This window comes from Phaenicophaeus curvirostris, chromosome 4 (genome assembly GCF_032191515.1).
Source record: "Phaenicophaeus curvirostris isolate KB17595 chromosome 4, BPBGC_Pcur_1.0, whole genome shotgun sequence".
Classification (NCBI taxonomy): domain Eukaryota; kingdom Metazoa; phylum Chordata; class Aves; order Cuculiformes; family Cuculidae; genus Phaenicophaeus; species Phaenicophaeus curvirostris.
The window spans coordinates 77,089,053-77,104,099 of NC_091395.1; the positions used below are offsets into that span (position 1 = coordinate 77,089,053).

Genomic DNA, 15,047 nt, shown 5'->3' on the forward strand with positions numbered 1-15,047 from the left:
GTCATCCTGAGTGATGCGAGGTGGTGCCTGGTACCCCAGGTAGACCTTGACGGCCTGAGGACACCAAGGTGACGGCCTGAGCGCTGACCCCTGGGAACATGGAACTTCAAATAGGCAGGTGGGGAGGGTTAAACTCTTAATCCTGACCAGGCAAAGCCCTCCCACCCACCAGAAATACAATTGCTGACTCTAGCAGGTGGTTGCAGATGTTCTATGTTCTCACCCACCACTCCAGGTGTAGCTTCCCATGGTGCCTGGGTTTATGAGGAGAAAACAGAACAACTGCAGGCTGGGCCAGAATCAGCACATCTAGACGGGGGCCGGGAAGGGCATGTGAAGCACAAGAAGTGGTGGAAAACCCACCTTTCCTGGTAGCCCTGATCCTTGCACCTCGGCCAGCTCAAGTGGCTCATTCTCCCCTGTTCTCGGTACTGGTGAGGCCACACCTTGAATCCTCCATTCCAAGAAGGACATTGAGGGGCTGGAGCGCGTCCAGAGAAGGGAATGGAGCTGGGGAAGGGGCTGGAGAACAAGGGTTATGAGAGGTGGCTGAGGGACCTGGGGTTGTTTAGCCTGGAGAAAAAGAAGCTGAGGGGAGATCTCATCACTGTCTACAACTACCTAAAAGGAGGGTGGAATGAGGTGGATGTTGGTCTCTTCTCCCAAATGACAGGTGATGGGAAGAGAGGAAATGGCCTCAAGCTGTGCCAGCGCAGGTTCAGATTGGACATCAGGAGAAATTTCTTCACTGGAAGGGTCCTCAGGCACTGGGAGAAGCTGCCCAGGGAGGTGGTGGAGTCTCCATCCCCGGGGGTGTTTAACAGACAGGTAAATGAAGTGCTCAGGGATCTGGTTTAGTAGGGGACAGGTACGGTTGGACTTGATGATCTCAAAGGCCTTTTCCAACCAAGTGATTCTCTGGTTCGCAGCTGCAGCAGCACACACACCTTGGCAAAGTAAGGCAAAGGCAGAAGCCAGAGACACCCACCAGGTTCTGCCCTCTGAGTTTAGAAAGTCAAAAAGAAGGCACAGAAATAGCAAGGCACAGGACAAGAGGCACTTATGTTCCTGGGACAGGATGAGACCCTGTTCATCCTATTGCAAGAATACTGAGAGGTCTGCAGCTGGGAACAAAGGGCTTTTCGATCCTCATTTCCTTTTGTTATTGTGATCTACACATCAAACAAGGAGGTCACATCAAACAAGGGAGTCGAGCTGACCAGGAAAACCAATCAGGGCTGATTTTCCTGCCAGCACAGGTCTCCCTTCTAGGAGTGACCTCTCCTTCATACACAAGTTCAAACACCCTTATGCTCCCAGCCAGAGACACCATCTGATTGTCACCCCAGCTTCTCGGCTGGGAACTGCTTGTGTGCCCTCATGCTTCAAGAGCAAAGAGGAGATCACGTGCCTTGTCCCAGCTATGACCATCAAGGACATCCAGTATCAAGGACAACCAGCCTGGAGATGAAGCCCCAGGAATTATGGCACACAGCTACCAAAGAGCAGCCAAACAATATCTGGGGGTTCCTCCCAGCCAGCTGCAGTTTGTCCTGTAGCTCCAGCTCTCAGATCGAGAGTGTAATGTCTCACAAAGAAGCACAGACGTGCCTGCATCCTCAGCATCTCCATCAAGCAGACACGGCTGAACAAACAACAGCGGTGGATGAATCTCAGGAGCCGTTCAAAGCTCAACGTCCACGGTGTCCTCCTCGTGATCCTTGATGTCCGTCGAGTCCGCCGTGGCAGGCTGTATCACCCCGAATTGCGACAACTTTGCTGCCTTCTGCTCCATGCTCTGCTTCCTCCATTTGATCCTCCGGTTCTGGAACCAGACCTTCACCTAGCAGGAAAACGGCACAATAGCTTAAGACGAGGTCTCCAAGAACCCCTTTCTGATGGTGGTCGTTGCCACATGTTTCCGTGGCAGATGTCCCCCAAAAGCAGTGTTCCTCAAAGAGGTGGAAATGTCCCTTCTCTGCTTGGGGCACAGTAAGCAGGAGGTGACACTGTGGAGGGTAGAATGGTACTGGGAGAAAGGATGATGAAGAGCAGGATGTTCAGGCTCAGGTAGTTTAGGAAGCACCTCCAGTAGCTCCCATGAGCCACTGAACCCATCCCTGGGGCCATGGCTGCCAAAGAACATGGAGAGATACCAACCTACCCCCTGGCTCCTTCTCCCTGAACCCCCCTGAACTTGTTCTGCTCTCCCCTTTCCCCAGCTGAATTTGGATCCTACCAAGGAAGGTCACAGGGCTCCCCCTTTACACCATAAATCATCAACTTGCAGTGGGAGGGGCAGAAACATACCGGGAAAAGCAGAAAAAAATATAGATTCGGTGTCATAAAGGGACTCTTAAAGCGTAAACTATGTCCAGATGATCATAGCAGTGTTGATATATCAGTCCAACCCAGCTGGAACTCAAAACCAAAAAGGTTTGTGCTCCTAAATGTTTTTTGTTCCGCTTTATGGATTAAGAAAAGGATGTTCTTATTCATAAACCATCTAAACCTATCTTGCATCCCTCCAGGCATGTGGCTTCAGTGTTGTCTTGCAGCAGAGAGTCCCACGGGTCATGTCCTCCCTCCAGCTGCATTTCACAGCTGGGGAATCGCCACAGACCAAACGCAAACCAGGGATTGATGCCCCTATTCCCAGCTCTCCCATTTTATAGAATCATAGCATGGTTTGGGTTGGAAGGGACCTCAAAAGCCCATCCAGTTCCACCTCCCTTCCCCTCACAGGAAAACATTTCTTCCTAAGATCTCATCTCAATCTCCCCTCTTGCAGCTTCAAACCATTCACCCTCATCCTATCCCTGCAATCCCAGATCAAGTGTCTCTCCCCAGCTCTCCTGGAGCCCCTTTCAGTGCTGGAAGCTGCTCTAAGTCTCCCAGGAGCCTTCTCCAGGCTCACCCCAACTCTCTCAGCTTGTCCTAGTATGGGAGGTGTTCATCTTCATATCCCTCTGGACTCTCTCCAACAGATCCATGTCCTTACCTGAGTCTCTGTGAGATGCAGAGTTGCAGCCAGGTCTACTCGCTCTGTGCCCACCATGTACTGCTGCTTGAGGAACTCCTGCTCCAGCCGCTCCAGCTGCTCTGGTTTGAAAACCGTGCGGACCCTCTTCATCTTGCAGGGTCCCCCAGATCTCCAAGTCACTGCAGGGCCCATTGTGTTGGCCCCTACACAGTGAGGCAACTCCAGACCTGCAAACAAGAAGCAGCAATTGAAGGGGTCTGCATGTTTGAGGCCCTTCCTCAAGACCTGTTTATGTACCAAACCTGACTGAAATCCAAATGCAGCAAAAGGTCTTGGAGAAAGTAGCACCAAAAAGAAAAGCACCCATGTCCCTACCCTGTCCCAGCCCAAATCCTGTCTTCTCGTCTCCCTTTACCACAAAAATTTGGACCAGATGATATTTTGATGTCCCTTCCAACCTATTTTGTGATTCTACCCACAGGTACAACCTAGGACAGTCCTGGACGTGACCCAGAGAAGTCAAATCTCAATGAGGAAGAAATTCTTCACAATGAGAGCAGTGAGATCCTGGCCCAGGTTACCCAGGGAAGCTGTGGCTGCCCCATCCCTGGAGGTGTTCAAGACCAGGTTAGATGGGGCCTGGCAGGGGGTTGGAACTGGATGATCTTTAAGGTTCCTTCCAACCCAACCCATTCTATGATTTTGTGTGGTGAGCAGGGTTTGATCTCCATCTGTACAGGATCTGTTTAACAATGAAGCCCACCAAGACCTGCTGAATGAAAAGTCCCATCTCCATCTCAAGAAGCCCCTAATCACAGATGTCTTAAGGTTGGGGAGTTTACTCCATGCTGCCCCCAGCTTTTACCCTTCCCAGGGGAAGATACAGGAATGGGTAGAGTGGCCTGGTGAAGGCGTCACCAGCCCCCGTGCAGGTCCTCAACCTGGACCTTGGTCTCTGTAGGCTCAGCTGATCATGGATCAGTGTGCAGAGGCATTAGTAGGACTAACAAGTGGATCTGGACACAGTCTTTTATCTAGTTGTGGCCTGATGATAACCATAATTAACTAATTAACATACAATACAACACCAGCAGTGTCACAGGACCAGGCGGCACCAGCCTGAGGGTCATCAGCCTAACGACATGCAGTCTCTAGTTTCTAAAACGCTCATCCCACCAGCACAGACTGTGTTCCACACACATCTCCAGCACAAATGGATTTCCAAGCACAAATAGAGACTGTGACCACCACCATCTATCATTCCCCAGGAGCTGCTGGGCTCATCCCAGTCAGCTCCATCCTCCTGAAGGATCTTCACAGGAGCCACATGTCACTGCTAGGAAGATGGCAGAGTGAGGAGACCACCATCAAGGGCTGAGGAAAGGGGGCTGTAGCCATCAAGTCAAAACCAGGCTAAACACCCCAGGTCCCTCAGCCACCTCTCATAACCCTTGTTCTCCAGTCCCTTCCCCAGCTCCGTTCCCTTCTCTGGATGCTCTCCAGCCCCTCAATATCCTTCTTGGAGTGAGGAGCCCAAAACTAAACCCAAGATTCAAGATGTGGCCTCAGCAGTGCTGAGGACAGGGGGCACAATCCCTTCCCTGCTCCTGCTGGCCACCCCATGGCTGGTCCAAGCCAGGATGTGGGGGGTTTGCAGCATCCCCAGAGCTGGATGGGCTTGAAGGTCCCTTCCAAACCATTCCATGATTCAGCAGCCTGCAGGTGTCTTCCTCAGCTGGAGTCCCTGCACCACGGGACACCAGGAGCATCCATGAAGGACGCAGGACTGGGGTGATAGATCCCTACCATGATAAGCCAAATGTCTTCAACCTTTATGGAAACACTGTACCTAATGATCTCGATTCACACCCCTACTCACAACTTTTGGTGTCACATTATCCAGGCACCTTGACCTACTTTGTTTCATTAATTGGGTGCAAGTTCTGCACGTGTTCAAGGACTTGTGGGACAGAGCTGTGACAGCTTAACTACCATAATTACACTTTAAAACTATTTTCCTAGTTAAAATAATTTCACCTGTCACAGTTTTCCTGTTTGAATACTCGGATAAGAGCAAGTGTGAATTCCACCATGAAATACTTGGTGGAAAGAGCTTTGCAAACTGTATTTTCATACCTGTAGAGTTGATATGAACATTGATTAACAGAGAGCTGGGCAGATGCCATTACATAAGAGAAATATTTTAGGTAGAATCATAGAATTGCTTGGTTGGAAAAGACCTTTGAGATCATAGAGTCCAACAGTACCTGTTCACCACTAAACCAGATCCCTGAGCACCTCATCTACCTGGCTTTTAAACCCCTCTAGGTCATGCATTCCAACACCCATTAGGAATGGGACCCTTCCACCACTCGTGATGAACAGGACCTTTAACCCATGACTGACGGGACCCCCAAAAGCCATGGCAGACCAGACCCCCCATTCCCTCCAAGATGGATGGGGACCCCATACCTCCTGTGATGGGCAAGACCCCCCCACCCATGATGTATGGGACCCCTCACCCCAACTGTGATGGGACCCCACACACAAACAGGGACTTCCCCACCCATGATGGACCGGACTCCCACAACCTGTGATGGACAGGACCCCCCTCACCCATGATGGACGGAACCCTCCTACAAGAGTGGGATCCCCCACCCTACCCATGATGGACAGGACCTTCTTCAAAGACAGGGACCCCCACAGGTGATGGGCCGGATCCCCCACCCCACCCGCGATGAACCCCCTCTACACCATCCGTGACGGACGGGACCCCCGTCCACGACGGATGGGCCCCATCCCACCACCCATGATGGACGGGACCCCCTCACTATGATCAATGGGACCCACCTCCACCACCCGTGATGGACCAGACCCCTAAAACCCATGACTGATGGGACCCACCACCATCACCAATGATGGACCCGACCCCCCCCCATCTAGGAGGGATGGGACCCACCTCCACCACCCGTGATGGACCGGGACCCACAACCACCACCCGTGATGGGCCAAACCCAAAAACCCATGACCAATGGGACCCACCACCATCACCAATGATGGACCTGACCCCCATCTACGAGGGATGGGGCCCACCACCACCACCCGTGATGGACCAGACCCCTAAAACCCATGACCGATGAGACCCACCACCCGTGCTGGACCTGAACCCTCACCCATGACTGATAAGACCCACCACCATCACCAGTTATGGACCTGACCCCGCATCAACGAGGGATGCGACCCACCTCCACCACCCGTGATGGACCAGACCCCCTCATCCACGACCGATGGGACCCACCTCCACCACCCGAGGTGGACCAGCCCCCTAAAACCCATGACCGATGGGACCCACCACCCGTGCCTACCCACCCCCCCGGTCCGGGGCGCCCCTCACCGTGGCAGCCGCCCCAGCCCCAGCCCCAGGGCCAGGCTGCGGGCAGGAGCCCCGGTGCCGGCGCGGGGCAGCGCGGGGGCAGCGCGGGGCAGGAGGACGAGGAGGAGGAGCAGGAGGAGGATGGAGGCGGCTGGCGGCGCGGAGGGTCCCGGGCGAGGATGGCTTCGATGTGGAAGGCGGTGGCTGCGGGGCGGCGCGGGGGCGAGCTGGGCGGCATGGCCAGCGCTGAGCCCCGCCCGGGGCCGCTGCCTTTATCGGGGAGAGCGGGGCGGGGACAGCTCGGGGACAGCTCGGGGACAGCCCCCCGGCACCACCGGGACAGCCCAGGGACAGCCCAGGGACAGCCCACCGACTGCCCACCTGCACCACCGGGACAGCCCACGGACACCCCAGGGACACCCCATGGACACCCCATGGACACCCCATGGACAGCCCCTGGACACCCCATGGACAACCCATGGACACCCCGGTGACAGCCCATGGACACCCCAGGGACACCCCAGGGACACCCCATGGACACCCTGGTGACAGCCCATGGACACCCCAGGGACACCCCGGCGACACCCCAGGGACAGCCTATGGACACCCCGGGGACAGCCCATGGACAACCCATGGACACCCCATGAACACCCCAGGGGTAACCCATGGACACCCTATAGACACTCCCTATGACACCCCCACTGACACCCCATGGACACCCCGGGGACACCCCATGAACACCTCAGGGACAACCCATGGACACCCCATGGACACCCCGGGGACAACCCATGGACACCCCGGGGACAGCCCATGGACAGCCCAGGGACACCCCAGGGACAGCCCATGGACAGCCCATGGACACCCCATGGACACCCTGGGGACACCCCAGGGACAGCCTATGGACACCCCGGGGACACCCCAGGGACAGCCTATGGACACCCCGGGGACAGCCCATGGACAACCCATGGACACCCCAGGGACACCCCAGGGACACCCCATGGACAGCCCATGGACACCCGAGGGACAGCCCATGGACACCCCATGGACACCCCGGGGACAACCCAGGGACAGCCCGTGGTCACCCCAGGGACAGCCCATGGACACCCCATGGACACCCCGGGGACACCCCATGGACACCCCAGGGACACCCCAGGGACAACCCATGGACACCCCGGGGACACCCCATGGACACCCCAGGGACAGACACTCCCACCGACACTCCACAGACACCCCCATGGACAACCCACCCATGGACATCCCCACCGACACCCCATGGACAGCCCACCAACAGCCCCATGGACACCCCCACCAATACCCCGTGGACACCCCCACTTATACTCCATGGACGCCCCCACTGACACCCCGCCAACACCCCGGGGACAACCCATGGATAGACACCCCATGGACACCCCATAGACATCCCCACCAACAGCCCCACTGACACCCCGGAGACACCCCATGGACACCTCCACTGACACCCCCATTGACACCCCAGGGGCCCTGTGGATCCCCCGCCCCTGCTGCTCCATGGACACCTCCACGGACACCCCTGCTTCCACAGGGACACCCCCACCAACACCCCTCCTTCCACACGGACCCCCCTGCTTCCCCATCAAGAGCCACACAGGCATCCCTGCTGCTCCATGGACACCTCCATGGACACCCCTGGTTCCCCAGGGATATCCCTGCTTCCCTGACAGCCCCATGGACATCCTTCCTTCCCCACGAACAGCTCCATGGACATCTCTGCTTCCATGGAACCCTACAGACTCCTACAGACACCCCTGTTTCTCCATCAACATCCCTCCTTTGGCACCTCCACTTCACCCACAGGCACCTGGGCTCCTTCCCCATGGACACCCACAGCAACACCTGCTCCTTTCTCATGGAAACCCACACCGACACCCATTCCTTCCCCACGGAGAACCCTTCCCACCCCATGGGCCACCACACCAACACCCATTCCAGACAAACTTCCATGTGGACAATTGTTCCTTCCACCAGACATCCCTCTTCCTCATGGCCAACTACACCTTGCACAACCTTGCTGGCACCCTCATCTTTCTCCCCATGGACACCTACAGCGCCCAACCCCACTGACACCTACGTGGACACCTACAGCTCCCATGTAGACACTAGAAACTTTCCCCACAAACACCCAAAACCTTCTGACACCCACACCATCACCCTGACCATGCTCCTCAGACTTTCTCACCCCTACATGGGTGCCCACGGGCGTGGATCTACCCTGGGATGGGCAGTGCGAGCCCATCCTGCCTCCATGCCAAGGAGAACATGTCCATGAGGACCTGCCTGGGCATGTTGGAGGGCGTTGGTGTATCTGGGATACGTGAAAAACGCCTCAGGAGGTCTCAGAAGCTAAAAGACACCCTGTGCACACAAACATTCCTACTCAAATCTCCGTAAGCACCAAATTCACACCAAAAATTCACTTGGATGGTTGGAAACGTGGAGAAATCTCCAGATCAGAGTCTCCAGGTTAGTGGGCAAGGGGTGAAAATCCCACACAGCTTAAGAACCCAGCATTAAACATCCGTGTCCGATAAATCCTCCCTTAAATCAGGGATTCATCCCATCAAATGTTTCTTTTCCCTGCCCAAGCCTTAGAAACCAGAATCCGACCTCGTTCTAAAGGAGCACCTCAATATTTTTGAGCATTTCAAAGCAAATGGAAATGATGGGAAGGCTTGTTCAGGATTATCTTGCCTGCGAGGAAGCACCCTGGTGATGGCTACGGGGAGGTTTGGAAAGAGGATGCCCCCAGGAGACAAAAGAGTCCCTCAAGTTTGCCTTTAAAACACTTTTCCCCCTGCCATTTAGCATCCTGTCTTCCCCAGCAGCTTCAAAATGAGTGGATAAATACAGCTGCCGCTTTATTGCTCCTTATCCAAACAGCCAGCCCCAATCCCGCCGCCCCGTAACGATGTGTCTAATTAAAACCACACGTTCAAAGCTGGGCAAGAGGCGAAAGCTCTCCCCCCCCAAAAAAAAAAAAAAAGAGAAAAAAAGAGCCACCACCAAGGAAAGAAAATACAAAATACGGAGAGATTCCCAGCTTCTGGCTTTGCTTGGGGTGGATGAAACTTTGGGTGGTGTTACCAGAGAATCATGGAATGGTTTGGGTTGGAATTCTAACCCCGCAGGGACACCTCCCACTGGATCAGGGTGCCCCAAATCCCATCCAACCTGGCCTTGAACACCTCCAGGTATGGGGCAGCCACAGCTTCCCTGGACAACCTGTTCCAGGGCCTCCCCACCCTCATTATGGAGAATTTCTTCCTAATGTCTAATCTAAATCTTCCCCTTCCAATTTAAAACCATTTCCCCTTGTCCCATCACTCCAGACCCTTGGAAAAAGTCCCCAGCTTTCCTGGAGTCTCTTCAGGTACTGGAAGCTGCTCTAATGTCTCCCTGGAGCCTTCTCTTCTCCCGGCTGAACATCCTCAACTCTCTCAGAGGTTCTCCAGCCCTCGCATCATCTTCACGGTCTCCTCTGGACCCCTTCCAACAGTTCCATCTCCTTCTTACGTTGGGGATTCCAGAATTGGAATATATGATTTGTTTTATTAAAAGCTTGTTAGTTATTTATCTGGATAATCTTCCAACCCAAACCATGGGTTCTATGATTTATAAGTGGTGACTGCCATGGTCATTCCCATGGAATGAGATGTTGGAGATGCTCCGTTTTTTCCTGTTGCAGCTCTGCATCGTGGTCGTTGGGATGAGCGAGATCTCGTTTCCAATGAGGTTGTTGGTGGGAAGGATGGACAGGTGGATGGATGGATGGATAGATAGATGGATGGATGGATGGATGGGTGGATGGACGGATGGATGGATGGACGGACAGTCTGGCTTTTCCCTTCGGCTTCTCCTGCTCGGTGGCTTTGGCTGCCTAATGACGCGTCCTGTTTCCCATTAGCCCTGTGTGCTCAGCTAATGCATTTCGGTTGGAAAGCTGGAAAATTTCACTCTCTGGTAATGACTTGGGAAATGTAGCACCCAGAAGCCAGGTGGAGCAGGGGCCACCACCGCCTCCATCCCCATCCCAGCCACTCCTGGGCAGGGGAGATGAAAGGATGGACCCTGATCCTCTTTATTTGGAGGTTTTGGTGGTGTTTTTTTTTAGTTTATTTTGTTTCTCAAGAGTGTAGAAAATAAAAGAGGAGGGGGAATTGCTTTGGGGAGGGGGGTAAAAAAAGATCCCACCAACAAAACAACAACAAAAAGCCCCCAGCCCTTTGTAAACATCCCCCATGAGCAAAGGGAAGGGGGTGAAAAGCATTTCCTGATAACTCCATTAAAGAATGAGGCTGCATTAACATTCCAAGTACCTCGACAAGAGATGAAAGTGGGGAACTTGAGCTCAGCCTCTCCTTGCTCCAGATGTTATTATGGGCTCCCTGAAAAGGGTTTTTTATTTCTTTTTTTTTCCCCCCCTGCAAAGAGACAAAGATGTTGCCTACTTCAAACGGGGCTAATTGATGCTAATGACTATCAGATAGAGTGGGGGCCCTTCTTCCCCCCTGCGAAGGGGAAAGAGAGAGTGCATTTTACAATCCCCTCATAGAAAACTCCCCGCTCTTCAAACCACTTCGCTGCTTTGGGGGATTTTTGTCTCTCTCGGCTGCTTTTTCTCCTCCTCCGCTTCCCTTCTTCTCTGTCCCCCCTTCTTCTGGGCACCCCGCAGCTCTCACTTGTTTGCCCATGAGAAATTTCACACCTCGCCTCCATCGGTGGAGGGAGAACCTTGGCTCCATTTCCATCCCTCTCCCTCTCCAAAACCTTCCCAGCGGGGTGAGGGACGGAAATTTCTTTCCCTCCCCCCCCCCAAAAAAAAAATCCACAGCAAGCACACGCGAAAACGTGATGGGGGTTTGGTGCATCTGTAATCCGGGGCGAGAGTGGGAAAACATCTGCTTCACCCAGAGCATCCCATTAGGGAGAAGATGGATCCCAGGGCTCCTGGTGCTGATTAGACATGTGCCCATTAGGATAATTAGCTCATCACCCCAGCCTGAGGAGTCTGACATAGAATCATAGAATCACCAGGTTGGAAGAGACCCACCGGATCATCGAGTCCAACCATTCCTATCAAACACTAAACCATGTCCCTCAACACCTCGTCCATTCGTGCCTGTTACTCTTAATAAAAAGTAAAAATTGCCTTAAAAATGGGATCACGAACATCAGTTTTCTGTCAGATTTTTTGCAGCCAGTTCTCCTGTGATAATGTAGAATAATAATGAAAAATAAGCCATCATCTAATGACAAAAAGGTAGCGAGGAATGTCCCCAAATCACATGGAGCTGGGGATTTGCCCCTTCCCAAGCCGGATCCCACTGAATCCTGCAAGGAAAGGGGAACAGAGATTCATCTTTGCTGTGATGACGGGATTTCTTCATGAAGGAGAACTGATGTGTGTTTGTTCCTTCATCATGAAGACTAGAAATGGGATATTACTCAGGCTACTGATAATTACTGTGAGTGCTGCGTGTTGGGCTGCCACCCTTTCTTGGCTTTGCCACCCTTCCTTGGCTTTGCCACCCTTCCACAAGGTTCTGGGGAGCTCCAGAGGGCTCTGGAACAAGGTGCTGGTGTTGATTCCTCTTGACAACCCCCCTCACCTCCCCTTTGCACCAGGATCTGGCCACAGTTTCCTTGGCCTTCTGGGTCCTCAGCACTGTGCAAGGTCCCATTAACAGACCCAAACTGGGGTGAGGACAGGAGTGATGGCACAATACTGACTGTGCTTTGAATCATAGATTCATTTGGTTGGAAAAGACCTTTGAGATCATCAAGTCCAACCCTACCTGTCCACTACTAAACCAGATCCCTGAGCATTTCATCTACCTTGGCTTTAACCCCTCCAAGGATGGGGACTCCACCACCTCCCTGGGCAGCCTCTGCCAGGTCCTGAGAACCCTTTCCATGAAGAAATGTTTCCTGATGTCCAATCTGAACCTGCCCTGGTGCAACTTAAAGCCACTAAATGCTTCTGCTCAGGTCATGGTTCCTTTTCAGTTGAGTGCTCCCCAGTTGGATCCAGAGCCCGAGTCACAAAAACCCTGTGTTGGATGGATGTGAGGATTTGGGATCACAGGGTTTCCTCCAAGAAGGTTATCAGAGAATCATAGAATCATTAAGGTTGGAAAAGACCTCCAAGATCATCCAGTCAAACCGTGAATTCCAAACATCGGTGTGTGGAGGAGATAGTGGTGGAGAGGACAGGGGAGAGGGGCTATCACCTTGGCTTGGCCAGCCTCTCAACAGGTTCCTGCAGTGGAAAAATGAGCCTGCAAAATGCAAAGCCCTTCTTTCTGCCCAGGGGTGCAGACAGAGGGGAGCTGGGGTGGGGTGTGGAAGCAGAGGGCAGCGTCTTTCAGCCCCAGACAGCCAATACACACCCCAGCCGCCCTTCAGACACTGTCCCCAGCTCCATTGTCAAGTTAATTTGGGATAATGGCCTGCGAAGCACCTCAGCCCCATCCAGGTCTCATTAGCACTTGATAATATCAAGCATCCTGAGGAATTACGGGTCTTTCCCCTCCTCCCCAGGGCACGCACCCACCTCAGTGTCCTTGGGGATGAGGACAGGACCCTGCTTCTCTCATTATTCCATGGCCAAGCTTGTGGGGCAAAGCTCCCCAACCTCCACAGCCCCAGGGCTTTCCTGGGATTTATCATCCAGGCTGGTATTTCCAGGCAAGGTCTGCGATGAGGTTCAACAGGGCTGGATCCTGCCCTGGCCTTTCCATGGGGTTGCTTTGTCCCTGGTTGTTCAGCCAAATGGGAGATGGTGGAGCTGGACCTGCTGCATCCACCACACCGTCACCCTCCTTGGGCGCTGAGCACCTGGGGTCACAGAGATATGGAATGGTTTGGGTTGGAAGGGACCTTAAAGGTCATCCAGTTCCACCTCCCATTGGATCAGGCTGCTCCAAGCCCCATCCAGCCTGGCCTTCAACACCTCCAGGGATTGGGGTATCCATGACTTCTTTGGCCAACCTGATCCAGGGCTTCACCACCTTCACAGCAAAACATTTCTTCCTAAGATTTCATCTCAATCTCCCCTCTTGCAGCTTAAAACTGATCCCCCTTGCCCTGTCACTGCCCTCCCTGATCCAGACCCCCTTCCCAGCTTTTCTGGAGCCCCTTGAAGTACTGGAAGCTGCTCTGAGGTCTCCCCAGAGCCTTCTCTTCTCCAGGTTGAAGAACCCCAACTCTCTCAGCTTGTCCCTCATATAGGAGGTGCTCCAGCCCTCGCATTGTCTCCGTGGAATCCTCTGAACTCCAACAGCTCCGTGTCCTTCCTGTGCCGAGGACTCCAGAAGAGAAACAGGTTTTCCTGTGGATTGAGTCCACGGTGGGACAGCCAAGTCAAGATGACCCCCAGAAAATAAGTTTATTCCCTCCTAGCAGGCCTCAGAGGATGCTCCGTGCTCCTCAGACCTGACCACCGTGTTCTCAGCGGCTGCAGTTGCGGGTGTTGCTGGGTATCCAACCCAAACTATTCTATCATTCTATGATTAAGAGCATCCTGAAACGGTAGATGGAAAATTAATTGGGAATTATAAACAAACCAAGCATTGAGGCAGCCCTGGTGCAATCCTGAGCCCAGGATCAGCCCTGCTGCTCCCTTCAATTCTCTTTTCTCTCCCACATTGTCCTCTCCTAATGAGGAGGCTAATGACCAAAGGATGGTTCATAAGTGGTTCCCAGACTCTCCTTGCCCAGGGCAAACACCGTCCACAATAGGATCACAAATTGTAGGGAGAAGCCCCGGCTGATCACATCAGAAACGGTGCAGGGATTTATCTCCCTGCCTTAACAATACCAGGATGTTCTTAATCGCCTCTCCAAAGGGACAGCTCGCAGGGGATCTGCCCGGCCTCATCATTAAAAGCTGGCAGCATCTTTGCTGGCGCTGCCCCTTTGTTCATCTTTCATTATTCCGACGCTCCGGCCCCGTTAATTCCTCTCCATCTTATTAAATCAATAGAGAGGGAGTGGGGGAAGGAGGGTTGGATCCGGCTTGGCTCTCAGCAGGATTGCTGAGTGGGACCAGACCTGGCTCGAGCTGAGCTGATACCGAGCGTGTCCAAGGCTGGATTTAGCCAGTTCCTTCAGCTGGGGAAACTGAGGCACAAGAGCATCACAGCTGGGGAAACTGAGGCATGAGGGCATCGCAGCCGGGGAAACTGAGGCACGAGGGCATCGTAGCCGGGGAAACTGAAGCACGAGGGCATCGCAGCCCGAGCCCCAGGAAAAGTTTGTGGCAGAGCTTGATCTGGCTGTGAGTCCCTCACTTCCCAGCAAGGTCCCCTTATTCATCCCATACCATCAACGCTTGCTTGATTTAATCACCTTTTTCAAATTAAATCACTTTTTAAAACAAAATTACGCAGAGGGTGGCTCCCAAGAAACTCCCAGTGAAAGCGCAGCCCGAGCGTGCTGGGGTGTCTGTGCCGCAGGGCTGAGGGACTTTGCCACAAGCCAGTTGCAAAGGGGGAGATGGAGCAATTTCAGTTGGTTTTTTTACACTTTTTTTCATGGAATCACAGAATCATTTAGGTTGGAAAAGACCTTTAAGATCATCAAGTCCAACCATAAACCCAGGACCGCCAAGTCCACCACTAAACCGTGTCTCCAAGCACCATGCCTTCACCTCTT

At 53.5% G+C, this 15,047-nt stretch overlaps 2 protein-coding genes across 2 annotated transcripts in view; one reads left to right on the forward strand and one right to left on the reverse strand.

Moving 5' to 3' along the window:
• The window catches only part of FBXO41 (F-box protein 41), a 116,028-nt gene that overhangs the window by 58,590 nt on the left and 42,391 nt on the right, over positions 1-15,047 (forward strand). The gene's annotated exons all lie outside the window — the stretch shown is intronic.
• On the reverse strand, positions 1,685-3,149 carry LOC138719633 (homeobox protein not2-like). Its single transcript, XM_069854935.1, has 2 exons — positions 3,002-3,149; positions 1,685-1,843 (listed from the first exon to the last, which is right to left on the reverse strand). The coding sequence occupies exons 1-2, from the start codon at positions 3,131-3,133 to the stop codon at positions 1,685-1,687; spliced, it is 291 nt and encodes a 96-aa protein (XP_069711036.1). The 5' UTR covers positions 3,134-3,149.

Excerpts from the sequence above, each read along its gene's own strand:
- LOC138719633 (XM_069854935.1), bottom strand. The coding sequence starts at position 3,133 with ATGAAGAGGGTCCGCACGGTTTTCAAACCAGAGCAGCTGGAGCGGCTG. Across the intron at positions 1,844-3,001 it reads TGCATCTCACAGAGACTCAG|GTGAAGGTCTGGTTCCAGAA; the intron begins GTAAGGACATGG and ends TTTTCCTGCTAG.